The sequence below is a fragment of the Betta splendens genome, chromosome 22 (assembly GCF_900634795.4).
Source record: "Betta splendens chromosome 22, fBetSpl5.4, whole genome shotgun sequence".
Classification (NCBI taxonomy): domain Eukaryota; kingdom Metazoa; phylum Chordata; class Actinopteri; order Anabantiformes; family Osphronemidae; genus Betta; species Betta splendens.
Window position 1 is genome coordinate 3,051,496 of NC_040900.2, and position 25,900 is coordinate 3,077,395.

Sequence of the window (25,900 nt, forward strand, 5' to 3'; positions counted from 1 at the left end):
CCTGGGAACAGCGAGGCTGACATCTGTCACCGTGCATAAGTGCTTGCTCTACATCTATATGCCCACGTGAGGAGCATGTTGGTCCTTGGCCTGTCCTAGATGTGAGCGCAGCAGGTGGCGGCTTCTCATTGCACCACATCACGTTCACCTACAGCTCAGCAGCGAGTCAGTAAAGCGAGCGGCGGCGGCCATGGCTGCAGTTCTTCACCCTGGAGAATAGACAGCGACGCTCGTGTTGGCAGAAATAGAAGGTTTCCACTCGTTCGTAATCCCCTCTGGCTCTGAGCAAGCACAGCACACGTGTGTTTGGATTTGTCATGTCTGCTGCCAAATGTTGGAACGATACGCTGTTAACTGAAGCGCTGGTGATGAATGTCGGCGCTGATTCTTGGAAATTAAAAAAAAACTATTCATAGTGTTTATGGCCTTGAGCTATTTTGTTTTGTCACATCACAACCACAAATATAAAACATAAATAGAGTTTATTTGGAGGATGAAAAATTACTTTATTTATTATTTATAAATAAAGTATATATATATGCATACATATTTTGAATATCTTTGTTTTTTCCTTTCAGGCCACATCTTGCGTTAGAATACAGTGGTAAGGTATGACATTTTTCATTCTTTCATTCTTTATTAGCTTTCTTTTTGCTTATGTTGGGTTTGAATTCATGTTTTTGCATCTTTAAGGCTACAAAGATCCACCAGAGGGCCTTTGGTAACGACCACCCAATTACAGCCAGGAGCCTGGAGCTCATGGCCACCGTCTATGCTGAGATTGGGAAGACTGAATATTCAGGTACACAATAGTGTGAGATTAATGACTCAGAGTGGCAGCAAACACTGTTGCTCCCAAGTCATTAGGACGACGACTGCGTGGAGGTTAATAGACGGCAAACAGCTGTGTGTGACGCAACGATACCACAACAATACTAGTGATCTGAGGAACAAGTCATGGCCTCTGCTCATGCATCAGCACACAGCAGCATGTAGACGTGGTTTATAGCACTTTAGCCAGGCTTCAAATCATGCTGGGCCCTGAAATGTTGAATTAATAAACACGCTGGACGCAGACGTGTGTCTGTGCAAAGCAGCACAGGCAGTTTGAGGGCACAGCCGAATGGTACAGTGTGCTTCTCCTCTCCTTTTGCTTTGCTGTGGTGGGAAAATCATGATGTAGAATCATCGCTGCTGTTGAGTCAGCTGACGGACGCAGCGGAGCACACAGACAAAGACTCGCAGCCCTGCTGGATGTTAGGTGAAACGGTGAGAGGCCAGAGGGCCGGTGGGAGCAGATGCAGATCAGCAGACACAGCGCGGCCGCTGTCCTCTGCAGCCTTCAGTGCACTGTGCATAATGTTATCTACGATATTTAGATTAATTATCCTGTCTGATGAGCCTCTATATGTGAGGAATACTTCTGAACAGCGTTTGATGCATTTATTTATTATTATTATTATTATTATGAGATTTGATCATTTCTGTGCCTTAGTGTTTGTGAGTGGAGGCTTTCAGCCGCCCGGTGCTGACAGAGTTAACCTCGACGTCTTTGCTTCTGCTTATTTGCATGTTTAAGTCTGTGTGTTTAACTTCCCTGCTGTGCGTCTTCGCAGCAGAGTGAAGACGCCGCAGACGCAGCACTAGGTCACTACTCACTGTGTGGTCATGGTTCTCCCTCTAGACTCGCTGGGTCAGTGTGTGTCCGCGCTGTCCAAGCGCTACGCGGCTGCAGAGTCCATCAGAGACACTGTCAACTGCATTCATCATTCCCACCGGGACAAACATGCGGATGTCCGACACAGGAAGGACAATGTCCACCAACAGGAGGATGCAGCAAAGCCTAAGGTGAGGAGTGGACACCTGCAGGTGCAGGTCTGCTCCAGGAGCAGTGCTGCAACGACTAAGGTCTTTGGACGTTGTGTTTAATGTAGGTGACCAACGGGAGAGTCCCAACCTCCATTCTAAAGAGGCCAGGCTGCAACCACGGCTCAGAACCAGAACCCAACCACAAGCGGAAAGGAGAGCGGAGGGTTCGATTCAGGGAGCCAGAGACCACAGTACACGGTACGACACCTGCAACATGCAGTGTGACTTAAATTTAGGTTGTTTGTGCAACGTTTTCTCCAAATTTGAGCTTCTCTTCAGCTGCGACACGAGCCTCAAACCTGCTTTGAATGCATTAGTGGGTTGAATCATTAACTGTTGGCTTTGTACTTATTTAACGTGAAGTAATGCCCAGAAACCGCCAAACGTTTATTATGCATGCAAATGAAGGAGCGCGGGGTCTGCTGCACTCAGATAGTGGCGTCCAGAGCAGCAGCGAGCTGGAGCTGCTGAACTTCAGAGCTTCCTCCTCCTCTTGACTGACGCCTCTCTGTCTGACTGCTTCACAGACATTCCTTACTGTGACTGTTTAGGTGGTAAGTCTGTCTGGGAGTATTTAGAGTCACGGTGTGAATTTGCATGAGTAAGTGACAACAACACAGTGAATTTTTAATAGAAATGACTCCACCGGATCTAATTACGTGTGGAGGAGCCAGCTCTTCACTGTCACAGCCTTTCAGAGGCCAGAATGCACTTTGCATGACAAAGCTCCACTTCATCTTGCTTTGCCTGCTCTCAGCACTTACAGTCTTTCACAAACTCATTTCCAAGCCAAAACGCTGTAAACAGCCTCTGCTTCTTCGTGCTCAGCCTACGAGGCGGCGCCGTCGCGGCCCCACCTCGCCCTCTTCACCTGCCTCTTCCTGCTGATGTCATTCCTGGGCGTGGCCATGTACTGCACGGAGCGGCGGCGGCCGCAGCGGCTGTGCGAGGAGCTGGAGGCGGCGCTGGCCGTCTACCTGCTGCACATGAAGCAGCTGGTGTGGGGCTGCTGGATATGGCTGACCATGCAGTGACTGAGACCAGCCACAGGTGGCGACGTGGAGCCTCCTTCACGCTCTCTTATTGTTACCTTTAAAGGTGCCCAGGCCTTCAAACACCTCAGCCAGGGGTACAGTAAGGCTCTGAGGTCTCACAGAGACAGACGGGAAACTTGTTTAACCCCAGAAACATGTAGCTTCCATGTCTTTATGTGTATATGTGCTACAGCGGCAGGAATGCTGCTCTTTATATCAGCTATATTGACGTTTTCCACATGTGCTGTTGATGCTCACATTTAACATACACTTAATCACCACAAACGTGACTTTTCAGTTAATGTCACAGTTCGATGCCCCTCCTCCGCGTGAGAGCACACGATCCTAGGAATCACAGAGAAGATTGGAATTCACGGAGGACCGTGGCTCTGAGGGACCGGGGCTATCGACCTGCTCTGTCATTGAGTGAATGTTCCCATAGAATGCAAATATTTAATTTGTTACAGAGCGTAACTTGTGTATATCAGATACTACACTCTGAATATGTATATATGGGTCAATATACTAAGGACTATCACAGCATTCAGCCTTGTACTTGCACATACATGAACGTGGAGATGTTTTGACTGGCAGCGCTGACGTTGGTTGGAAAACGGTCCTGGAGGAGGAGAACGCAGGGCTTCAGAGGCCGAGAGGCAGAAGGAATGAGTGGAAGAGTGCGGCCGACGGGAAGATCTGCAGCACAATATCGCCAGTCAGCGAAGCAGCTCTCCTCGAACTGAATGACTGCTAATGCTTTTTAAAACCGCTTGAATCCCACCAAATATTTATTCTTCTATACTGCATACCTGCATCTCCACCAATATCCAACTTTCAGTCATTTTGGATTTGTAACCTTTTTGTTACCTTTTACATTTCTATTCTGAAACAGTGATATATTCAGGTTGCAACTGTGATGTCAAATATATGGATGTGTGTGGACACAAGTAATTTTAATACTCCTTCTTAGCGCATCACTGTTTTTGAGGCCAAACAGAAATATAGCAAAAGCAATTGAAAAAGCCAAACCACAACACAAATGGAGCATAGGACCATACAAGGGCATCATCACACTGATAAGCAATAACACATCACAGGTTCCAGTAAAACGGTGTTTTTTTATTTAACAGGTTTCAGGGAGCTCAGAGGAAAGGCAATATCAGCAATATCATAACTCATGATGCCTGAGGAGAAAGAAAATATTCTCAACTATGTACTGTCAGACTAAACTGTCATTAGCAATAAAACAATACCCAGTGAACTCATGTCCTGTATATGCACACTTAGCGTACAGTGGAAGCTGCACTTCATGGCTGTCCAAGCATTTACAGTCACTTTGGGAGAAGTGCCTTCATGGAGGGTTTTTAGGTTCCAACGTTCTATGAGATCAGATTGTTTTGAATAAAGTTGTCGTTGCCTATCGAAGTCAAGCCGACGGCTCGCTGTCCTGCTGTAAGCGTGGAAGTGTGTGATGGGAATGCGAAGGGGGAGATGCATGCAGGTACACGTGTGCGTCTATTCACAGTAATACAGTATATTGGTTTATAGCCTATAAGGTGTGAAGGAGAAGCCTGAGTCACTAAATGGCACAAGATGGGATTTGTTTTTTCATCTCACGAATTGCTAAAAGCATTTTGAGGAATGTCTGCACGTTACATAAATGTCTTGACCTATAATACTGTGTCGAGTTTATAAAACACCTCCTTTAACTTGCTAAAAGTGCGATTACACTGCAAAAGCTCATGATGTTACACTTTGCTGCAGCATGCAAAGGATTCTCACTTCACCGAGGCCCAATGCGCATCCTACCAGAATAAAAGCCTAAAGGAAAGCGGTTATTAAAGTACAAAAGTAAGACAAATCCCTTCATCTATACATTTACCACCACCCTATTCACTTGTCATGCATTATGACCATGCAGACGTTACACTAACACATATAATCCGTCCTCCAATCTGTCATTAAGTCATTAATGATGTGCCACTAACAAGTAATCCATGAGTTGAGGAAAGGTTGTTCCATTAAATGCTTTTGATACTATCTGGTATTTGGTTATGTTTGAGGAATTCACACAGTGGAGTTATCAACTCTTTATGGGTTAACAACCGGTAGTTTTCTCATTGAGGGAAGCCTTTCGTTTGATTCACTCTGGTCAATGGCAGCAGAAGCCAATGGGTTTGATTGTCTGTAGGCAAACGTGGGTGTTTCTGATGGCGGGCGGGACCTTATGGTTGCATGTGAGTGAGTGAGCGAGTGAGTGAGTGAATGAGTGAGCGTCGCGTGGGTTCTAGATGAGGCCGGTCTTGAGGTCGGAGCTGCGGCGGGAGGAGCGGCCGAGCAGCAGGTCCTTCTCGTGGATCAGGCTGTCCAGCAGGTCCTCCTGCCTGTAGTTGTGGTAGACCTTCAGGAAGGCCATGACGGCGATGCCGAGCCAGGTGAGCCACGCGGCCCACAGCCCGAACTGCAACAGGGACATTCACGTCAGCATGCGGCTCAGCGCGCGCTCAAGCCTCCGGACCACAGCGGCACACTCTACCTGTGCTATGGCGAACTGGTCGTAAAAGGCAGAGTTGTCCAGGCCCAGCTCCAGATCGGAGTCCTGCAGGTCCTCGCAGCTGAAAGGATGCAGAGACGCCGTCATCAGTGGAGGAGCCCAGTGAGCACAGCTACAGTTACATGCGCCGCGAGCCTCTCACCTGCTGGGCATCGTTCCTCCCTCGGTGATGGCGTCGCACCACAGGTTGAAGCCCACGCTGACGATGGTGCTGGACAGGAAGACGGTGAACACCACCAGGGAGCTGATCAGCAGGTTGAGGAAGGCGTTGAAGATGGAGCTGGAGGGAAAAGAGCGTCTGCCTCGTTAATGCCTCAAACAGGCTGAGATTCACACTGACACAGAGCGGGTCACACGGTTTCCTCCATTTTCTAAACAAAGCATGGTGGAAGTGATGGATTTATTAACTTCATTCTAGGCTCTATTTCAGTGACGCCTTCCTGCACTGATCAGGAGAGCGCAGACAAGGGCGTGGGAGACGGACACGCGCGCGTTTCGCCGCCTAGCACGCGCTGTCCTACTGGGCTTTCCGTGGGGCCGCTACCGAATGGAGTCACTCACTCGTCGTGTCCTTTGCACAGGAAGAAGAGCAGCCTCCACGCCTGCACGGCGGACAGGATGAGGGACGCGATGCCCACGAAGGTGATGAAGCTGCAGGCGGACTCGGGTCCCCACTCCTCCACGACGAAGCGCTGCTTCGACACAGTGATGTTCTCATTCTGCCACATCCCACGCGTGAACAGCAGGCATTTCCCCCCGAAATCCTCCGTGTTCTCGGACAGAGGCACCACGGCGATGAACCCGAACACGAAGGCTAGAAAATACAGGATGCACTGGGCGAAAATTAAATTGTCGAGGGCCATTTTTTCGGTCTCCCTCCTCCGCTGCCTGCGTCCTGGAGAAGCTGCGGCTGCGCAGTGGAGGCAGCGATGAGCGGAGGCGCAGCATCCGACGACGCGCTCTGCTGCCAATGAATGAGAAGTCGGCGGCCTTCGGGGCCCGTCCGTCTTCTCTGCACCCACCGTGGAGGTATTCACTCATTACAACACATCCGTGTCTCCCGCTGACGCGGAGCCAGTACTTTAAATCTGTATATGTGATGAATGCGCCATACCAGCAAATGTGAATATTCAGCTCGTTTGTTTGTGACTTTATAATCATTTTCCATTTACAGACTTAAACCTCGTTAATATACATCTTTTCTCGGTTCCTCGGTGCGTTCACGGACACACGTTGTGCTGACGCTCGCAGGTTCGAGCGGCGCCTTGTTTATGCGTTGTGACAAGGGCAGGTAGCTGTCGCAGCCATCTGACGCGCGTCACTGAGCCCATCTGCTGAGCTGGACGAGGTGTCTTTCCCCTCTCTCAGACCCCCCCCCCCACGCCTGCGCCGCTCACAGCGCCCCCCAGTGGGCGACACGTGCTGCCCTCGCCGCTGCGGGAGCCCCCGTTCCACAGGAGCGACGATGGAAAACTACTGCTGAATTTGTGAAATAGTTCATAGTGAACGATGAGTGAAGAGAGAGGTGAGAAGCTGTGTATTAATAATTCTGTCTTTCCTGGTAAATATACAGACAAGTATTTATAGAAGACGTGCCCTGACGTCTCTGGGCCATTTATACCCATCATTCGACCTGCGCTGTTTGGCTTCTCCTGCCTGTCACATGATTTATGTTTCATTTTGCGGCACCACCGCCAAGTGAGTTCTGTGATGTTATCAACTGTTAGATCGTCTTGAGTTATTGGGCTTGTGTGACGGTCTGTGTGGTCTTGGCCTCATTACTGGACCATGATAATATACTATAATGCGTTTTACCACATACTATACTATGACACATCGTCCCCTTCTTCTCAGCTCATCTCTACATCTACATTAATGCAGATGGACTCCATGCATTGGATCAGTCGGTATATTTCCACATGATCCTGTGGTTCAGTGTTAAAGACCTGTGTTTTCTGATTGAGCGATCTGGTTGCCACCACATCAAATCTAAAGTAGTTTTATTGTGAACTTTACTTTAACTTAGTCCTTTTTTGCTCAATTCTCAGCGCTGAAGTTGACAAACGTAAGCCATTAAGTAAAGTTGTGGGTTCGATTCCCACTGAAGGTAGCATGTCTGCGAACACAAGCAGGTTTTAGCGCTGTGTTTGCAGACATCATCTGGAACCAGAGGTGCTGTCACACCTGCAGGGTCACCGTAAAGACCCAACACAAACACCACAGCCCACTTTTAAATAATACAGCATGTGTAGGCTCATGAACTGACCACCCAGGGAAAACCACAGCAGAAGTGTGTCACGTTGAAATATGTGTTAAGTTATGCAGCCCCAGAACGAGCCACATAGAGAGGAAGAGGAAGAGGAGGAGGAGGAGGATGCTAACCCAAATGCAGTCCTTGGACTGCGAGCGATGGGCAGCAGAGAGCATTGGGAGGTCATCTATTTTTCATGAGATGCAATAGCAGCAAAGCAAACATCCTCTTTCCAGGGGAGAAGAAAGCTGTGAGGATCTTAAGTGCATTATTATTTTCAAGGACACTGCATTCTAAATGCAGCGCATTCATGCTGCAAATGTCAAGCAAATGATGCAAAACAATGATGTTACCCAAGAATCTATTTCCCCTGACATTTACTTAGTCAAATATTTAATAATTCAGTTTCATCAATAATTCCTGTGAGATTTATTATTGAGTGAGCGTTTCTGACACGTGTGATGTTACAGTGAAGGGAAAGGGTGTGGCAGCAGCTGATCACTGGGTGGGAAAGGCCGCTGTCAGAGCAATCTGAGCATCTGACTGATGGGACGGGACGGAGGCGCATCAAGGTGAAACGCTTCTCCTCTCAAGCCTGTAACGCAACTGTTTAGTTTAGTCACAGGTAGCTTCGTTTATGTAGCGACAGTGACTGAAGTACGGTTTCTCAGCTCATATTGAGTAGTATTTGCATAGATTTGTTAACAATAGTGCGTCCAGTGTCGTCCTCCAGGCCACGCTCTCCAACCTGAAGCCTCGTCTTTGTCTTCCTGCAGCACAAAACAAAAACAGACACAATTACAGCCTCATATCCACAGTAGTTATGTGGATGGCCTGATGAAATATCCTGTACCCATTAATCTTTCCCCAGGGGGTGCAGGAGACTGGGAGCACTGGGCCAGCCACTGATTAAATGCTCCTAATAGAGGCCATTCATCTCCCCTCCAATCCTGAGCGTTCCATCGTGCAACATAACAAAACTCAACTCGTCGCCGCCTCTCTGCGCAAATATTGGTATTTTGATAAGTAGGAGAAAGTTGACAGCATCTCATTTTGCAGACATGATCTTTTTGTGAGCTCCTGTGAGTTGATTGATGTCTTTGTTTTGAGCACAGAGAGACAATCTCATTTATATCAGTGCCCTCATAATCATCATAAACACTCATGCGTGAGGTCATATGGGACGAGAACAAAAGTATCCTGATTTCCACTAAATAGACAATGGTTTGATCAGCAATTATGGGTTTGCCTTAAACTCATTTTCACACATTAATATATCTCTATCTGCCAATTAGCCCAGACCGACGCAGCATCGCTCTCCATCTGAAAATGAGATAACAGCAGCGCTTGTCACAAGGCAGCTCCCAGGAAACACACCCACACTTGGACTGCAAGGTAACGAATGCAATGCCACCACTGCAAACAGGGGCTGTACAGTTTAAGACCATTGGTCACGATAGAGTTGAAGCTACTGTATAATCATCATGGATTAACATGGCATAATTACATTTTCCTGCTGAGCTCCATATGGTCTCCAGTTCTGAACAAAACAATTAGTGACTGCATCCCAATTAAACAATTATCCAGTGAAAGCTCAGTAAAACAATTACCTGCTCATATCCTGGTAATGACATTACAATGCGGTGTAATGTGCAGGTCAATGAACAAGAGAGTGATCACATTATGAAGCATAAGCAGGCGACTAAATCACTGTCAGATGTTGTATTTTGGCTTCGGTGATTCATCGGTCTGCACTTTAATGTACAGTAGTCTTCGCTCATGTCCCATGACGCCCTGCTTTCATATTTGGACCATGACATCATCCCAGCTAGAAATCTTAAAAGTGATGATGTTTATGCTGGAAGACAGGCGGAAAAGGGATGAAGGGTACTAAAGAGGGCACCTGCTGGGCTGTGATGAAGCTAAGTCCTCAGGGACCAAAGATGAGATCATCCAAACCACATGCGCTGTCAAGCGTTTTACCTGGAGCTGCAGTGCCCCCTACCGGCCACACTGGGAACTACAGCCCAGCTCACCGCAAACGGTACATGAACCTCTGGCTTTGTTCACTACATCACATGAGCGCGAGCGCAGCTTTGAATGTTTCCGCTTCCATTCGGTTCTGGTGAACAGCAGTCTGCGGGTTCTAAGCGGTTTCAGACGGCAGGAACGTCTCGACCCAAGCGTCCCAGTGATTACAATCAATATAATCCGACACAGTTCAGTCTCTGCTCTTTGTTCAGATGAGGGTGTTGTTGGGGTTTGTAGTGCCACCTGGTGTCAACGGCAGGTAACTGCACCCTGCTTGAAGTAAGACTGATACAGTTCACGTGTCTTTCTAGCTCTCTCTCTCTCTCCAGCCACGCCCCCTGCGTCAAGCCACGCCCACAACATGATCTTACCCTCTGTTCTCATCATCTGAACCCAATTCACCTGTGCCTTTTCTCCATGTCACACATCCAGCCGCCTCCTGCTCAGTCCACGTTACGTAAACCCACTTTTTCAATGAAGCCTTAGTTCAAGAATGTTTATGTAATTTTGAGAGACCATGTTTGAGAATCTATTTTATGTCGTGTTCTTTTTGGAGTGATCCTGTTTTGAAAGTTTATGTTTAGAAGAAGCCATGTTGGAATAAGAGCAGCCGTGTTGGAGGCCACGTTTAAGAGAAGCCATGTGATGTGTAACAGCTCCATTAATTCAGGACCTGTTCCGTTGCTGGATGCAGGCGTTGATTATGGAACGACCCCACTTTAGTCGGGTTTGTTTTTTAGACACAAAGCAGAGCTGTTTGAGGGTTTTTTTCCTCGTACATCTTTACTTTCCATTGAGATGGAAGCGCGGCGGCTACGTTGGCAGACAGGCAGATTTGTGCAGGTGGCAGAAGGTGGGTCCAAATCCGTGGTTGGGCCCAGGGCTGATTAATGAGTGCGGGGGATTAGACGGAGGGTCAGGACGTGGTTACTGGTGCTGCTTCCTCCTCACGGTCTGAACTGCAGCTTCCAGAGACTCCTCTGCACCAAAGCTCAGGATGTAAGAAAAGGAGACAAACAAGAGGACGGCGCTGACGCCGACACGGTGAGTGAGGAGATTTGTTTGGTTTAATGTCAGAACAGCAACAATCAATAGGATGTAGGTTTCAAAGCACGTCTCCTCCCCCTGATGTTTTATCCATTCTGATGATCTTAGTTTGAAACATATGAAGTTTTTAACAATGGGAAAACGCTTGTTTTCACGAATGTCTTTCTTGTGCTAATCTCAGATCCGTGAGTTTCTACAGAACGATCGTCATGCAGCATCCACACACATTCGACCACGGCTACAAGGCTAAGCTGCTTATGGGACAATCTGCAGAGAACTGTTCAACCAGCGCCCCCCCACACCCCCCGGAGACCAACCTGCTTTCTCCTGCTCTGCCTGTGCCCCACCTTTAATCCCACCTGATCCGAAAGGAGAATACGGAGCTCAGACGCGTGAACGATGGCCGTTCTGAAAGTGAAGTTCACCAAGACCAAGAGGGACAAACTGGCCCAGGTGCTGTGGATCCTGAACTGGATCTCCGTGGTGACGGGGATCCTGCTGTTCAGCTTGGGCCTCTTTCTTAAGGTGGAGATCAACAAGCGAGGGGAGCTGATGGCCGAGAGGGACGTCCAGTACGTGCCCAACATGCTGATCGCCGTGGGCCTCATCGCCTGCGCCATCAACTTCCTGGGCGGGAAGATCTGCTACGACTGCGTGGACGCCGCCAAGTTCCTGCGTTGGAAGCTGATCATGCTGCCCTACCTCATCTGCACCTTCTTCTTCACCTTCTGTGTGCTGGTGGGCGCCGTCATGTGCTATGCCATGCTCGGGGAGCTACAGGAGGCTCTGGAGCTGGGCCTGACCCGGGCCATGAGGTTCTACAAGGACACGGACCTGCCAGGAAGGTGCTTCCTCAAGAGAACAGTGGACTTGCTGCAGATCGAGTTCCAGTGCTGCGGCAACAGCGGCTACAGGGACTGGTTCCAGATCCAGTGGGTCAGCAACCGGTACCTGGACATGTCACAGAAGGAGGTTCTGGAGTAAGTACCGGTTTTATTAAACACACTGAAAGAAGGATTTAAATGTTTTATTTGAGGCGGAGGAGACATTAGACTGTGAAAAGCACTTTCTCAGACTTTTATCAACAGACGCTCAAACTCTCTCTCCTCCGACTCTAGTCGATTCCGAAGCAACGTGGAGGGGAAGTATCTGATGGACGGCGTTCCCTTCAGCTGCTGCAACGTGAACTCGCCGCGGCCCTGCATCCAGCACCAGATCACCAACAACTCGGCCCACTTCAACTACGAGCACCAGACGGAGGAGCAGAACCTGTGGATGCAGGGCTGCCGCCAGGCTCTGCTGCACCACTACTCCAGCATCACGCGCTCCATCGGCCTCACGGTGCTCGTCACCTGGCTGTTCGAGGTAAAGGAGCCGCAGGCAATCAGAAAGTGGTGAATTTCTTTCCTTTTGATCTCGACTACCGTTTGTCACAAAGCAAAACTCTAACACCGGTCTCTGTGGTTTCAGCTGTCGGTGCTGACGGGCGTTCGCTACCTCCAGACCTCCTTAGAAAACGTGCTGAGGCAGGGAGACCCCAACTCTGAGTCCGAGGGCTGGCTGCTGGAACGCAGCTTCATCGAAACCGCTCGCACCAACCTGAACATCATCAAGAGCCTGGGAAAGAGCAACCAGATCGACGCGGCCGCCCACGCAGACCCCAACATCAACGCTCCCTCCACGTCCAAGGCTCACTATGGGCCGGACGATGTGCCCCCGAGGCCAGGACCTGCAGCCAGCTGCCAGTGAATGGGCCTTCGAAACGAGTGAGTTGATTTAAGAACAGAAAAAACTGATTCAAGGTTGGGAGAATCTACTGATCATCTTGTTTATTGTAATCTATAGTAAAACCAATGTCAGTACTGCTCATTTTCTAACTATTTTCTACATATTTGTACACTTATTAATGATTAGAGGTGAAATGATGGGAACTGCTGGTTAAAACAGCTTAATCCTGCTTTGATTTCAAATAAATCACTTACCCAGACATAAGTCGTGTAGTAGAAAAGACTTTGAGGTTCACATCACTCACTCCTGTATTGAATCTTTTGGTTTCTGCATGGATAATATCTACATTCTAGTTACTGCATACTGACATTGTGAACTGGAAAGGTCCATCTGTAGACTGGCTGCAAAGTCAACTGTCTGGAAGCAAAGTAGAAAAAAAACGTACATTTCTAAAATAAGAGTAAACTGGAAAGATGTTAAATTACCTTAGTTTCCCTTTTAGGTCTAATTCTTAAACATCAACCTGTAATAACTTTTTTAAAAATATTAATTTTGGGAATAAACAGACTTTTCTCAACAATGGCCCCTTTAATATTTGTGTACAAGCATACAGTAATATCTGACATTATAATCAATTTGGCCATATCCCCACGTCATTACTCACTGGGTTTATTATTTGTGAGAACTTAAATTACAATAAGGCTGAAAATGTTAACTATTAAATGTTGAGAAGTTGGAAGCAGGTTACTGTGTATTGCCTTTAGCATACTTCATCTTATTTAATATAACTTAGAATGTACAGTCTATACATTTTAACCATCCTCAGGGTTCATGGATATCTAAAGGTTTAATCTTTCGAACATTTATGTGAGCAAAATGAAATGTGGTTTGTGTTTTTCAAATTTTCAAATAAATGCAACTTTCTTTTTTTAGAACAGCAAAACTTAGCAATATAAGTTAGACAATCATTTCTGAAACAAACAAAAGCTCTAGAAAACTCACAACATTACTAAGAAAAGACAAATACATGATCAAAGAAATGTGTTAGTGTCTATATTATGATGGTCTTTATTGGAATGAGCCTCTTTGCAACCATTACTGTAAGTGAAACTCAAATTAAATCAAGGCGACTTGGGTTTGCTCATTATCCACCTCCCTGTGGGTTCCACCAACAGGCCGGGGCTCAGGCCTCCTTCGATTATTGTTGTTTGTGTATGTCTGTGCATAAGAGCACTGGAGCAGACTGTCCTCTATGGCTATTTCTCCAGCCGCCACAGCTGGATCAGTCCTCACAACATCTGCCACTCGAAGGCGAACATGACGTTGACCACCTCCAGGCTGCGGGCGATCTCCTCCAGGATACAGTGCTGCTGCCACAGCTGGTTCAGCTTCCTGTAGCGCTCGGGGCAAAGGTGCAATGGATTGCCTCTTCTAGAAATGGAGATAATGAAGACCTGTTGTAGGCTTTTAACCTCTTACATATACATGGAATACATGGAAGGAACACAAGAATTTAAACTAAATAAAGTTCCACATTTTAAAATATAATGAATTCTGTGAGACTTCAAACTGCTACAATTGGAAGCAATTCTAAATACTTTAAGTACAGGTGGTCTGGCAATCTACAATATTTTACAAGACAATTAAATGTTCACCGTTGTAGATTGAGAAGAAGCTTCTTACCCAAGGTGAGGATCAGTTTCCCCATATTCGTCCAGGTAAGGAGCCGGGTACGTGCTTCCTCGAGTTTTACCAGCCATCAATACAATTTCACACTCCCTTATTCTGTTGAAATCAAATCAAACATAATTTATAAAACGCCCACAATTAGTAAAAACATTCAAATAAAAAACACACAGACCTGAGGAACATGCCCACCCCAGCACCACAGGTAGCAGCGTGGGCAGTGCAGGCTCCCACATCTTCTCCATCCAGCTTGCTGAGACAGCATGAGCTCTGAGAGCACAACACGGCCCCACAGAACAAGCACAGCGTCGGGTGCTTCCTCTCGTCGTCTGCAGACTTGGGACACCTGGGGTTGAAAAGGGGCGAGAGCTGCAGCAAACATTTCACTAAGACAGTGGAAGACGTCGATGTTAGAATGCCAACTCACTGAAAATGACTGGCCTGATTGAGGAGGGCACTGTAATCCTCAGGAAGATCAATTAAACGATTTCTTTTTCTGGGGTATCTGAAAAAAATTAATTAAATCTTTAACTAGAAGGAGGTGGTTGTATTAGAAATCAAAAGTTGTAGTGAATTAACAAAACGTCTACCTGACTGTTGGGGTTTTGCCCTTCAAGGCTTTGGTTATAGCTGGGTGTCCACAATACCTGAGGAAGAGAAACCCTGTTAAAACCAGCCACCAGATTCTAAACACACTGACGTTGCCTGTGTGTTCACCACCTACCTCTGCAGCAGTGGAGTAACAGTGTCTCTGTGCTCCTGGAACAGCTGGAACACATTGGAGGGCAGTGCCAGGTAACCGCATAGTGCCTCAGTTTGTCCATGAGCAGAGGCTGTGTCGAATCAAAAGGTCAGTTCAGTTTTATCATAATTTTATGATGATCATTACAATACTTTGGACTGACGTACCAGGAGTACTAAGAAGTTCCTCTGGAGGATTAACTCCTGTTAGGCAGTTGAAAAAGAGAGCGGCACATCGCAGAAAAGGTTCTATTCCTCTCTTCACTCTTTCTGCCACTGAACTGCCAGACACATCTGGAAGGAACCTGAGGAGCAAATCATACAACAATAAATCAAACAAAAACAACAACAATACCATGTAACTAGAAACCAGGCTAATGAAAGCTATATGTATATATAATATGTAAGAGGATGACAAACCTTCCAGTGTACTGCGAAACGGCAGTATACAGTTCTGCTGCTGCTTTTGCTTCCTCTGTCTCCTCCCCAGCTGCAACTGCTGGGAAATCTTTGCAGAAATAATAAATTCATCATTGCAATGATCTTCTATACAATATGTAACACACAGCAGTAAAGGAAGTGGTCAACTTAAATGACTAGAGTTTATGCTGTACCTGTACAAGAGAGGAGGATCTGCAGGATATGAGCCATCGTGACCAAGTGCAAGATGTACAGGTGGTTGTAGGCGGAGCTGATGGAAGAAGGCTCCAAGTCCACAGTCTGCTCCTGATACAATGAAGGTATAGACAACACCAGCCCTACCTGTGAAAGCACAGAGGCACAAAAACATGTTTTATAGACAATATAACATACATAACATGTAAACAAGCAGTAAAAGTGATGCAGTCAAATGAATGCATAGTGGTTTTCTAAGTACTTAAATTGCTTTATTGTCTAACAAATTCACATTAACAGTATGAACACAGATAATAATAATAATAATAATAATGGTCTAATAAAAGGTATTTACAATTGAGGCTCAAACTAAACTGTTGCATTCAGTGAACACCCACCAGAAGATGAACAAAGTCCACCTCCATAATAGAAGGGGTGTTGTTTCTGCCCAGGGCTGGTAACAAGACTGGGAAGACATGACAGGAGCAATGATGAGGTCATAAGTCACTTAGAAACACATGTGATGTACCAAGTGTGCTTAGAAGGAACACGTACCCCCGAACATGTCAGCAAAGTGCCTGTGAAGCACAGCCTGAGACGTCATACGTCTCTGAGTGGCTGCAAACTGAACTATTGCCTTTAGACCTGCAAGCTACAATACACAGTCGTTTTAAGGTACTCAACACTATTAATACACAAACCATCTATATAAATATCATTATGTGACAGGATATGGCCAGCGTGTTCTATCCAACCTGTCTGTTTTGCAAAGACCCAAAGAGTGGCTTGTCCTCCTCCTGGAGTATGTTTTCTGTCAGGACATTCAAGGAGGTATTTTAGACATGACAGAAGGGAACAGAGGGAATGTGAAGGCAGCAGGACTCACCTATGGCCTGGATAGTGAAGGCACATGTGTTCCAGGCCATAAGGGGCACCTGTGGGCACAATTCGTTGGGTCCCGTCTGCAGTCCCACCCTGTGGACTGTGGTGGCGCACACAACCAGCATCTCCATTATACTGTCTGAGAACTTTCTCCTAAGAACGAAAGGACACAACTCAGCCTGCGGTCCTTCAGGAATCACGCCACACTTATTACTGCAGAAGGAACCGACAGGTTGACTCACGTTTCTTGCACCCCATAGCTGAGAATGGATCTAAAGTCTGGCTGCCCCTCCCCACATAGCCCCATGTCACCATCACTACCACCATCACCCTCTGTTTAGTGACAGAATGAAAAAAATAAACCAACATCATGAAGAATTATGCAATACAAACAAAAGCTGTTTCTAGAATCATTATGCTCAGTGTCTGTTCTTACCATTATCCTGAGTGACAGACTTGAGCCCTTTGATTCTAGCACAGAGGCTCTGAATCCAGCGAGGCAGGGTCAAATGCTGTCCAATTAGCTCTGCATTCTCACTGTACATGGAGGACAAATATTTAGACATTGTCCAACCATTTGCGCAACAAGTGGCTTAAAAGCCGCTGACTGTACTTACTAGTTAAATATTACTGAATCCAGTGGAATGAGAGGGACAACGGTGTTGCACAGAGACTTGCAGAGAGGACACATGTACTCCCCATTCTCCAGGTCAATTATCAGCTCTGCATGGAGCCGGTTCCTGGACGTATTCTGGACTGCCTCAAAATACCTGATGGACACAATGTGAAAAATCAGCTGTGGCTTAAGTTGAATAAACTTGTTTATTGTAAAAAAAAATTGTATTAGTTTAATTTGAAAAATGACCAGACTTGTTTATAAAGTGACTCACTTTTGCCAACATGTGGCATGCATGACATGTCCACAGCTCCCCGTGTGGGTCCCCACTGACAGTTCAGGAGGCATGAATATAGGATATGTTGTCTCTGTCCCATTGAGGCATAGATATAAAGAACATAAGTGAGAACGCTGCTGTAGCTACACGGTGAACTAGAGCCTCAGTGGTAGAAAAACCCACCGTCTGCCCTGTTGGCTGGTATCTTTCCTCTGCACTGTGTCAACACTGTGGACCTCTGGACACATGCGGTCAGAACCATTGCTGGAGCCTTCGCCTGCACTTCCTGCTCCTCTTGGCAGAGAATGCAGGTCAGCACGTCCTTTTCAGCTGGGGTGAACCCTCGATGGGGCCCAATGGCCACACACAGCTCCCTCTGCTCCATCGCACAGCTGAAGCAAAGAACACAGGCCACAACTGCTACTTCATAACTGAAGTCTGTGAAAACTCAACAGGGGTGCTTTTAGAACAAATGCGCTTACCCATCGGTAACAGTGACGGGTTCTCCCTGCGTTCCACTCTCTGGCATGTTGTCATAGAGCATCTTGTTCGACTCAATGAAGTTCTTCTGCATTGCTGACATTTGGGCCATGATCTTCTGCCGATGAAGCTTAGCTGCCTCCGCCTTCCTTTTGCGCTCAGCTTTTTCTTTGTCCTGAGCACTCTGCACAACAAAATGAGACCTTAAACAGAGAAGTCTAGAAATATGTCCTCTGTAATCTCTCATCTAAACACAACAGAATCTGATCCGTCAGTGCTCTGTTAGCTGATTTTACCTCCTCTGGCTTGGTAGTTTCCACACTCATGTACACGGTTGGACTAGATTTCTCTCTAAGGCACTTGACAATTTGAAACATCTAGAAGAAAAACATTCATTGAAATTTTCCTCATCAATTCATAATGCTGCTAGTTTTCTGCTAGTGCAGAACTTACCTGTAGAACCCATTTGACCATATCTTTTTGAGCTTGAAGGGCAGGAAGAGGTTTAATCTTGGACAACAAAAGAAAAATTGACTTGCCGTTTTCTGAACCAACTCCTAAAAAAACAACAGAAATTTAAGCAACAAGAAAAAATGAAACCGGTAATTTAAAAACTAAGGATTGGAGAGGATTTCACCCACTGCAAGCTTTGACGCTGAAATCAAAGGTCACTTCCTCCACTGAGCCTTCAAGCTGAGTTTTTTCTTCAATTAATGCCTGACCAATCAGGTGAAGAGCCTGTGAAGCAAAGGTAGAATTATCTTATTGCATCTTATAAACAAATGTTCTGGCAGAGCACGTAAAATAGGTTAAAAATAAAAACAGACAATTGTAACGCATACCCGCTGGATCATGGCCTCTGTCCACTGAGTCGCACGGTCTTCTGCAGCTCTTTGAAGGACGCGTCTCAAAATGTTGACAACGATGTCACAGCACAGCAGACGCACGATACTTGAGAACGCTGGGCAGAACGCTGGGGGAACTGGAGGAGGAAGAGCTGAGAAAAGAAGCAGCATCAGTAAAGCTGTTCATCAGCCAGAGGACCACATGTATGAGCCACTTTCACCTTTATCGTTTCCCTCCTGCACCCTCCTCTTCTTCTGCGACTCTTCTGCCTGTGACGAGATAAAAACAGAGCTGAACTTAGAAACCGACAGAAATTATGCAAACATCATGTAAGACATTCTGTTACCTTGCTATGCTGGGATCTTGAATAATGATAGAAGAAAGGGTTGAATTCTACCAGACGCTCTTTCTTAACTTCATATAATCCATGTCCTGATACTCCTGGTTTTCTAAAAACAGAACAGAATAGACTAATTAAAAATAAATAATAAAAATAATAAAATAAAATAAATAAAAAGGTCAGAGTGAAAAGCTGAAAGACACTGAGTGGCTTCTACATACTTGAAGGTAGCAACATTGCCAATGACTGACTCCAAGCCTGTTTCATGGCTTTCCTATGAAGACAACATTAACATATTCTTAACTCATTTTCCTTTGTAACATTAATTATGTGATGTAAGGGTGATGCATTATACACATTACTTTCTCTGGGAGGCTTTTAACCAGGCTACTGTGAGCCATGGGCTCAATGCACAGCAGATGGACGACCTCCCGCATGGTCACCTCCTCCTTTGTCACATGGCTGATCCCAGGGACAAAGCGCTCACCTGAGGATACAGCACTTGTCAGATCCTGCGTTACTCACTGATTTTAATAACTTTGCAAAGTCGATTAGTAAAATGTGACTCTGCACCAGTGATGACAATCAGTAGGTAGAGCATCTCCTCTGTCAAGCGATTCAACTGCATCATCTCATCCTGTGAGCAGAATTGCATTTATCTGGCATGTTATTGTGCATTTCCTCCTATAAACAATTACTGATTGACATATTGGTGGTGTACCTGGTCTTTGCTTAGGTAGGTTTCATTAAAGTAATCAAACAGCTCAAATCTCAACAAGATCAGCATGAGGAAGTGGTTGGGATCCATTTTGGAAGCAGCTATCTGTAAACGATGTGTGGGCATTCATTTGCAACAACAGAAATACTAAATTTAAATGTTGGCAGCATGAGATAAGTGACCACTGTCACGCACCTGAAGCATGAGAATGTCCTTATCGTACATCTCATCCCTGCATTTTACATCCTGGTAGTAGTAGACCTGATCAAATTAATAAAGAATTGTTTGTTTAGTATTTACTTGCTCAATCATTTGTACAAAACTGTGCCTCGAACACCCAGTTGCCCACCTGGCTGACTAATGATAGGCCATTTCTGCGCCACATTTCGGCCGAGACTTGTGCAGCCAGCACCACACAGCGCAGTGGATGCTCTGCCAGCTCGGAAAAGTTGTAGCGCTCCTGCGACAGAGAGTATGAAAACATTACAACAACACTGACACTTTACTGTGTAGGACGTTGCTGCTGTTTGCAGCAGAGTTTTAACCTTACTTACTGGATTATCCAGATGCTCAACTAATCCTGTTCGACACAGAAGAACATACAGCCCTAAGGATGATACAAAGAGTTATTTTTATATTGTAAAAATATCTCCAATTAGTCACTGAACAGTTACTGTTCATACCAGCCAAGAACCTGGAGATTGGTAGATGTATGCTAACAGGGTCCTGAGACACTTTGTATGGATGAACGTTGATAATGTGCTTGCACATGTAGTAGTCAGTGGTCTCTTTGTGAAAAGGCTGGTTGTTGCACTCCATCAAAACTCGGTGGCACTCTTTAAATGTAAGAAGCAAGATCTGATCCTGAGGGAGCAGAAATAGGCAACTTTAAGTACAATAACATAACAACAGCTTCTTGTGAGCTGCACCTCCAACTGTGGAACAACATGGGTTAATTAATTCAGTGAAAACATACGTCAGAGGAACACCAGTCCTGAAACACTGCGAGAATGTGACGTAGCTGGATCTGAAGAGAAAAGCCAGCTTCCCATTCTGGCTCCACAGCAATGTGTTGACCAAACTGGCGCTTCACTTCCTCCATACCCTAATAAGAAAATGAACCCACTCAATAACTGGTTCGTCAGGACACCAATCTGATGCAACAGCACTGCTATTACATTCCATTAAAGATTAAGTCAGCATGATACAAGTACCTGCATGCACTTGAGAAGCCCAAGAAAGTCTTTAAAGCCCTCTAGGAACTGTCTCCGCAGCTCCTCTGTCCATGCTAATGGTTTACTGATGAGAATATACCTGAGAGGGAAACAAGCTACATGTTAGAAACCAAACAGGTTTTAATATTCTGTGAAATTTGTGGCCTGCTTATTCACCTGAGGTCAATGAAGATGACCTGGATGCGAGCGAACTTGTCTGAGTTATAGCCCAGGAAGAAGAAGCGATTGTTATCATCCAGATGATCACGCAGCAAATCCATGACGGTACCAACTATCACCTTAATGACATTGCACTCTTCAATCAGCTGTCTAGCCTAGAAAACAGAAAGGGTTTAAGTGAATATAGTCAATATACACAAGTATGACATAACACATACTTATATGACTTACTAGTGTAGGTACAGTGAAGATCTGGACAGACAAAGCAGTGATGGATATACTCCTCTCATGGTCATCATTGATGAAGTCCTTCTGGAGCTGCTTATAGTGCTGAAAGGACAAAATTGATCTTTAGTTGTTTTAAGGGAAATGGAAAATAACGATTAAAATGGAAATAAAAAAAAAGAAAAATGGATTTTTACCTTTGTAAACTCAATTGCAAACAGCTTCTTGAATTCCGTGTCCATCAGCATGCTACCGAAAATCAGCTCATGCACTATCTTGCGAGCTCCTTCAAAAAGACCAAACAGGTTTGTGTCAGATACCCAAAAAAAACAACAAGATAAGGCCAACAGTTTGCATGGAAATGAACTTACCTTTGTACATCCTAGCATCGTGCAACATGAGCCTGCTGATAAGACACGGGTGTCCTCTGTCTGCGTTTGGCTCTAAAGCCACCTGGCAGAAGGCATGCCTGAAGCCAACTGCACAAGAAACAAAAGATCCCGTCACATGGCGACTGTATCAGCCATTTATGGATGTGCACCTGGCTGGCAGCTGTAAGCAACAAACTCTACCTACAGAACAGCATTAGAGCACTTCAGTAGCACCTTAGGCTTATAATGGACTGCATCGCTTAATTAACCTTCACGGTGCTGGGCTGTGAGAATAGGTTGTACTAGAAGAGGTCAGGATGTTCTCCTGGCATCTCCTCTGTGCTCTTAAGACTGTGCTGTTTGTCATAGAAAACCCATCTTTAAACTGCATAAATGAATAAGTAACTGAACACCCTTCACCAAAAACCTGAGCTGTACATAGAGCCTGCTGATAACACAGACAGGAACACACAAAAGGTCTCACTTTGCATTGAAGCATGTGAAACTGATCATTAGTATGGTAGAAATCGTGGCAGTACCTGAGTAACTTATGATCTTTTGGAACCAGGATCCGAGGCGCAGGGCAAACGTCTGGTGAGCCATTACTGCTGTGTGAAGGATCTCCACGCGTAGTGGCTGCAGTGAAATGTGCTCAGAGTTGGACTGCAACATAAGAGTAGAAGCGTTTCAGTGCAACTATACACTTATTGGGAACAAAAATCAATCAACTCAACTTTCTGTCCCAAAGTCAATGTATGTATTTACCCTGATGAGATCTTTTGCTTGCTGGCATGAAGGAAGTAATCCTCTCTTTACTGCACGCCGGCCCTGGGCATCAGTTCACAGTTATTACAGAACATAAAACTTGCAATCAAAATGAACAGGGCAATTATAGAATGTAACAGTAACCAAATAAAAAAAACCCCTTATCAGTATGTAAAGTAAAATGTACCTCCTTGTCAATAAGTGCTGTGTGTGTCTGTGCTTCTGCTTGATTACAGTTAACAGAGCGCAGCAGGGTGTAGATCACATGTTCGTAGGAATGGTGCTCATCATTGTACAGGACGCAGTAGTATGCATTTTCCTTTTGTCTACATAGAGAAACACACTGTTAAGTTTCAGGTAAATGCCTTGTTTTAGGATTTGTGTGTGAACAAGCAAGTCGTACCGTGGCTTGAGTTCCTCTGGTAGCTCAAAGCTCTCCTCCCAAACCAAGAAATCAGTAACATAGTGCAACAGTATCCGGAAAAGCTTTGCTGCTCGCTCACATAGCTCAGGTTCCAATTCACACTCGTCCTGCACAAAAACCACATTGGATCAAACTTAGACCTTCTTCACCAGTACAGTACTTCTACAAGTGCTTGTCTAAATTGTTTATAATACAAGGACAACGAAAGAATGACAAATCCAATTTTACAAAAAAGCTAAAGCACACCAGGAAATGGAAAAAATGTAGTAATAACTTTTACTAATTTAATTTCCTGTGGATTTCAACAGTGACTTCACAAATTGACAAACAAAACTGATCTAAATATTTTGCTTAATAACAGTTAAACAGACAGCAACTCTAGAAACAAGACAATCAAACCCCCTGGGAGCAAACATTCCACAGAGCAGCTAAATATTTCATACACTTGTTTGACATTTAACACAAACCAATAGTGAGTCTGTCCGGCTTCTCAACATCATACCACTGTGTGAGAACAGGAAGTGGAATTAATCACAATCTGAATCTGAAGTGCTGGAACATTATTGAGAATTTCCATGTTTAGTGAGCGTCACTGGCTGTGGATTACAGGTGCACACAACACAAGACAAGCTGCCAGACCAGGAGCGGCAATGTTTCTTAGTAGAAACACCTGCTGTTTACGGAAAAAAGCTTGGAGACGTCAAACGGCATGTCTTCTGAAAGCTTTTGTGCAGGAGCTTATCAGACGAAAGTACAAACACTCTGATTAGCAGTTTAGCAGATGCTGTAAACAGAAAATGTCCCTACACAGTACAGAAGGTTCTGTAGAAAAGCTATTCTCAGTCCGTCTCACCCACATCTGTTTCCAGCCATCCTCCCAATCTCTTAACATTTTCTCAGTTACAGTTAATGCATGTCAACAAAGTGCTGTTCTCTCTTGTTTCCGGAGTCAAAACCGCAGCCAAGGCAGCAACATCCAGGATTAAGATGGGAAAATAAGCATTCTGAGAGTCACTGTCAGAGTGGGACAAGTACGCCCCTCCCACATCCCTCTTTTCACTTCATTATGTAACTCACCGTTACCATGGCAGTAGCTGCCCCTGGGTCATGTTTGGAGCAACAGGGACCAATCTTCCAGGCTTCTACATCACCACAATCACAGAAGCCCCCACCTGATGACGCATGCATCTGGGAGAAAATGGCACATACACTGCATGTGACTAAGGCCACACAGTCACATGTGAACACATACCCCAGCAATTAAATTATACAACTGTTTAGCTGTGCTAGTACATTATTATGAAACACTACTGGTTGATGAAGGTCACCTATCATAAATTCCAGCATACTTAATAGAGTGTTTTTAGTTTATGTTAATTGGTTTGGATTTAAATAGATATTAGGAGGCTAATCTAGTCAACGGGGATGGCATGGACACATTCTGTAAACACAGTCCGGGATACGTTTTTCCACAGACACCAACCTTGTAGCGATGACTTTTGTGCAGGCTATTCTGGAAGCAGTCCATGCACAGGACACAAGTGGGATCTATTGCACAATCCCTGCAAACAAATAGAAAGTGTTTAAAAAATTATAATTTTAAGCCTTGGTTGTAATCATCTGCAGTAGAAATGTGATTAGAACATTTGCCTTGATTTTGATTCACTCAATGGCTGCCGTTTATCATAAATACATCTTATTTTTGATATTCTAAGTATTGCATATTAACTCTGATATTACAGAAGGTCTGACCTGCAGGAGTAGACGGTTTCTCCCTCTTTAAAAACACGCCCACAGAACTGAGATGAGTTGCTGCCCTGCTTGAGCTTCTCCAGACCTTCCTCGGGATCTCCTCCAAACAGGAAACATTCCAGAGGGCGAAGGATTCGGCTTTGCATCAGCTCCTCTTCCTCCTGAGGGCTGTGTTCTTTTTTCAGGCAGAAGATCTGAGGCACCTGATCCTTCAGGTAGTGCAGGACCTCCAACCTGCTGTCTGCAGCCTCCAGCCATTCCTGCAGGGTGACAGACAAGTGCATGACTTGTTTGCGTGACATCTATCTTCAAGCTATGTCACATGCATTTTTGCCACCATTTTTATTACATAGAAAAATATTTCGCTTACCAATGCATCATCTCATCATGCAGATATTTAAAATAAGCAGTGTTTTAATAATCTTTTAGAAATGAGTGGGGACAAATGTTTATTGAAACACAGAAACGTTTAAAGCAAGATTATGACATGTATGTGTTAGTGGAGCATTTTTTGACATTGATTTTGGACAATGGTTCACTGACATGAGGTCGAAACGGTGTGGATATGATGCTCATGAATTCCCAATTACTAGCAACCCCTGAAGAAATGACTGGGACATAAGAGACGACCAAACTATCAGCATGAGACAGAAAATGTCACAGGCAGGAAACGGTGTCTGTGTTTTTTGTCTGCCCTGCGCTGACGGACAGTGACTGCTGGTGAGCAATAAATACTGTAACGCTGGTCTTTAGCGTGCAGGTAGCCGTTAGCCAGGACAGAAGCTAGCCTTAGCCACACCTGCTAGCTTTTTAAGCACAATTTCCTGTTACGGCCCGGTCAAACCGGATAGTGCAACGGTCCCCTAACGATATACTTTGGTGTCACTAGCTGTCTGACAAACATACCTTGCTGAGCTCCAGTCCGCCCGGGGATTTATCACCATCCGCCATTCTCCATTTGCCGTAAAGGAAGCGGTGTTGTCTTGTTCTTGTTCTTCTTTGCTTCTTTTTGGATTTTGCGGGTGTCAAATCACTTAAATGTATTACCGCCACCTAGCGACGCCTAATATCACCTGCATCTTCTGTCTGACCATAAAGTTCGTCCCAATGAACGCTCTACTTAAATTCTTAAGTTCAAAGAAAATGGCTGAGCAGGGCAGATGCTTAGTTTTATTCTGGCCAGAGGAATATTGCAGTAAATTAATAAAATGATCAGTTAAGAATTTAAAAACGTCAAAGGAAGAAGAGTAATAC

The 25,900-nt window shown here is 45.3% G+C and overlaps 4 protein-coding genes across 7 annotated transcripts in view; 2 read left to right on the forward strand and 2 right to left on the reverse strand.

Annotated features, from left to right (window-relative positions):
* Positions 1 to 4,164, forward strand: part of c22h14orf180 (chromosome 22 C14orf180 homolog) — a 102,920-nt gene extending 98,756 nt beyond the window's left edge. The window contains exons 8-13 of the mRNA XM_055505742.1: positions 579 to 609; positions 694 to 802; positions 1,685 to 1,848; positions 1,935 to 2,067; positions 2,397 to 2,423; positions 2,698 to 4,164. Coding sequence (XP_055361717.1) covers positions 579 to 609; positions 694 to 802; positions 1,685 to 1,848; positions 1,935 to 2,067; positions 2,397 to 2,423; positions 2,698 to 2,903 — 670 coding nt within the window. The 3' untranslated portion in view covers positions 2,904 to 4,164. The remainder of the gene's footprint in view (positions 1 to 578; positions 610 to 693; positions 803 to 1,684; positions 1,849 to 1,934; positions 2,068 to 2,396; positions 2,424 to 2,697) is intronic.
* On the reverse strand, positions 4,002 to 6,320 carry LOC114848780 (transmembrane protein 179). The gene is made up of 4 exons (XM_029139526.3): positions 6,019 to 6,320; positions 5,600 to 5,737; positions 5,440 to 5,518; positions 4,002 to 5,364 (listed from the first exon to the last, which is right to left on the reverse strand). Exons 1-4 carry the CDS (start codon positions 6,318 to 6,320, stop codon positions 5,191 to 5,193), a joined length of 693 nt encoding a protein of 230 aa, XP_028995359.1. The 3' UTR covers positions 4,002 to 5,190.
* Positions 6,321 to 6,371: 51 nt separating this feature from the next.
* On the forward strand, positions 6,372 to 14,062 carry LOC114848777 (photoreceptor outer segment membrane glycoprotein 2-like). 4 transcript variants are annotated; one of them, XM_055505741.1, is made up of 6 exons: positions 6,372 to 6,486; positions 9,004 to 9,103; positions 10,069 to 10,783; positions 10,968 to 11,766; positions 11,905 to 12,151; positions 12,257 to 14,062. In XM_055505741.1, exons 4-6 carry the CDS (start codon positions 11,186 to 11,188, stop codon positions 12,533 to 12,535), a joined length of 1,107 nt encoding a protein of 368 aa, XP_055361716.1. In that variant the 5' UTR covers positions 6,372 to 6,486; positions 9,004 to 9,103; positions 10,069 to 10,783; positions 10,968 to 11,185; the 3' UTR covers positions 12,536 to 14,062. The 4 variants fall into 4 exon arrangements, with proteins under 4 accessions (XP_055361716.1, XP_055361713.1, XP_055361714.1 ...); XM_055505739.1 differs by lacking the exon at positions 6,372 to 6,486 and adding an exon at positions 6,621 to 8,722; XM_055505738.1 differs by having other exon boundaries at positions 9,004 to 10,783.
* On the reverse strand, positions 13,083 to 25,692 carry ubr1 (ubiquitin protein ligase E3 component n-recognin 1). Its single transcript, XM_029139521.2, has 47 exons — positions 25,553 to 25,692; positions 24,647 to 24,906; positions 24,378 to 24,456; positions 23,972 to 24,082; positions 22,874 to 23,001; positions 22,658 to 22,796; positions 22,471 to 22,533; positions 22,245 to 22,368; positions 21,706 to 21,813; positions 21,532 to 21,620; positions 21,341 to 21,439; positions 21,107 to 21,264; positions 20,930 to 21,029; positions 20,692 to 20,820; positions 20,399 to 20,579; positions 20,270 to 20,322; positions 20,065 to 20,175; positions 19,911 to 19,976; positions 19,719 to 19,820; positions 19,571 to 19,634; positions 19,360 to 19,484; positions 19,219 to 19,271; positions 19,004 to 19,106; positions 18,878 to 18,926; positions 18,654 to 18,808; positions 18,453 to 18,549; positions 18,265 to 18,368; positions 18,108 to 18,188; positions 17,814 to 17,995; positions 17,515 to 17,723; positions 17,329 to 17,422; positions 17,056 to 17,208; positions 16,875 to 16,975; positions 16,681 to 16,771; positions 16,443 to 16,591; positions 16,312 to 16,367; positions 16,112 to 16,208; positions 15,955 to 16,022; positions 15,556 to 15,703; positions 15,362 to 15,449; positions 15,110 to 15,246; positions 14,925 to 15,033; positions 14,791 to 14,847; positions 14,628 to 14,705; positions 14,376 to 14,546; positions 14,198 to 14,299; positions 13,083 to 13,945 (listed from the first exon to the last, which is right to left on the reverse strand). The coding sequence occupies exons 1-47, from the start codon at positions 25,595 to 25,597 to the stop codon at positions 13,804 to 13,806; spliced, it is 5,208 nt and encodes a 1,735-aa protein (XP_028995354.1). The 5' UTR covers positions 25,598 to 25,692; the 3' UTR covers positions 13,083 to 13,803.
* Between the last annotated feature and the right edge of the window lie 208 nt (positions 25,693 to 25,900).

Excerpts from the sequence above, each read along its gene's own strand:
- LOC114848780 (XM_029139526.3), bottom strand. The coding sequence starts at position 6,320 with ATGGCCCTCGACAATTTAATTTTCGCCCAGTGCATCCTGTATTTTCTA. Across the intron at positions 5,519-5,599 it reads GGAGGAACGATGCCCAGCAG|CTGCGAGGACCTGCAGGACT; the intron begins GTGAGAGGCTCG and ends GCATCCTTTCAG. Across the intron at positions 5,365-5,439 it reads ACCAGTTCGCCATAGCACAG|TTCGGGCTGTGGGCCGCGTG; the intron begins GTAGAGTGTGCC and ends TCCCTGTTGCAG.
- LOC114848777 (XM_055505738.1), top strand. The coding sequence starts at position 11,186 with ATGGCCGTTCTGAAAGTGAAGTTCACCAAGACCAAGAGGGACAAACTG. Across the intron at positions 11,767-11,904 it reads TCACAGAAGGAGGTTCTGGA|TCGATTCCGAAGCAACGTGG; the intron begins GTAAGTACCGGT and ends CTCCGACTCTAG. Across the intron at positions 12,152-12,256 it reads TCGTCACCTGGCTGTTCGAG|CTGTCGGTGCTGACGGGCGT; the intron begins GTAAAGGAGCCG and ends CTGTGGTTTCAG.
- ubr1 (XM_029139521.2), bottom strand. The coding sequence starts at position 25,597 with ATGGCGGATGGTGATAAATCCCCGGGCGGACTGGAGCTCAGCAAG. Across the intron at positions 20,323-20,398 it reads AATCTCCAGGTTCTTGGCTG|GGCTGTATGTTCTTCTGTGT; the intron begins GTATGAACAGTA and ends TATCATCCTTAG. Across the intron at positions 15,034-15,109 it reads GGAACTTCTTAGTACTCCTG|CCTCTGCTCATGGACAAACT; the intron begins GTACGTCAGTCC and ends GATTCGACACAG.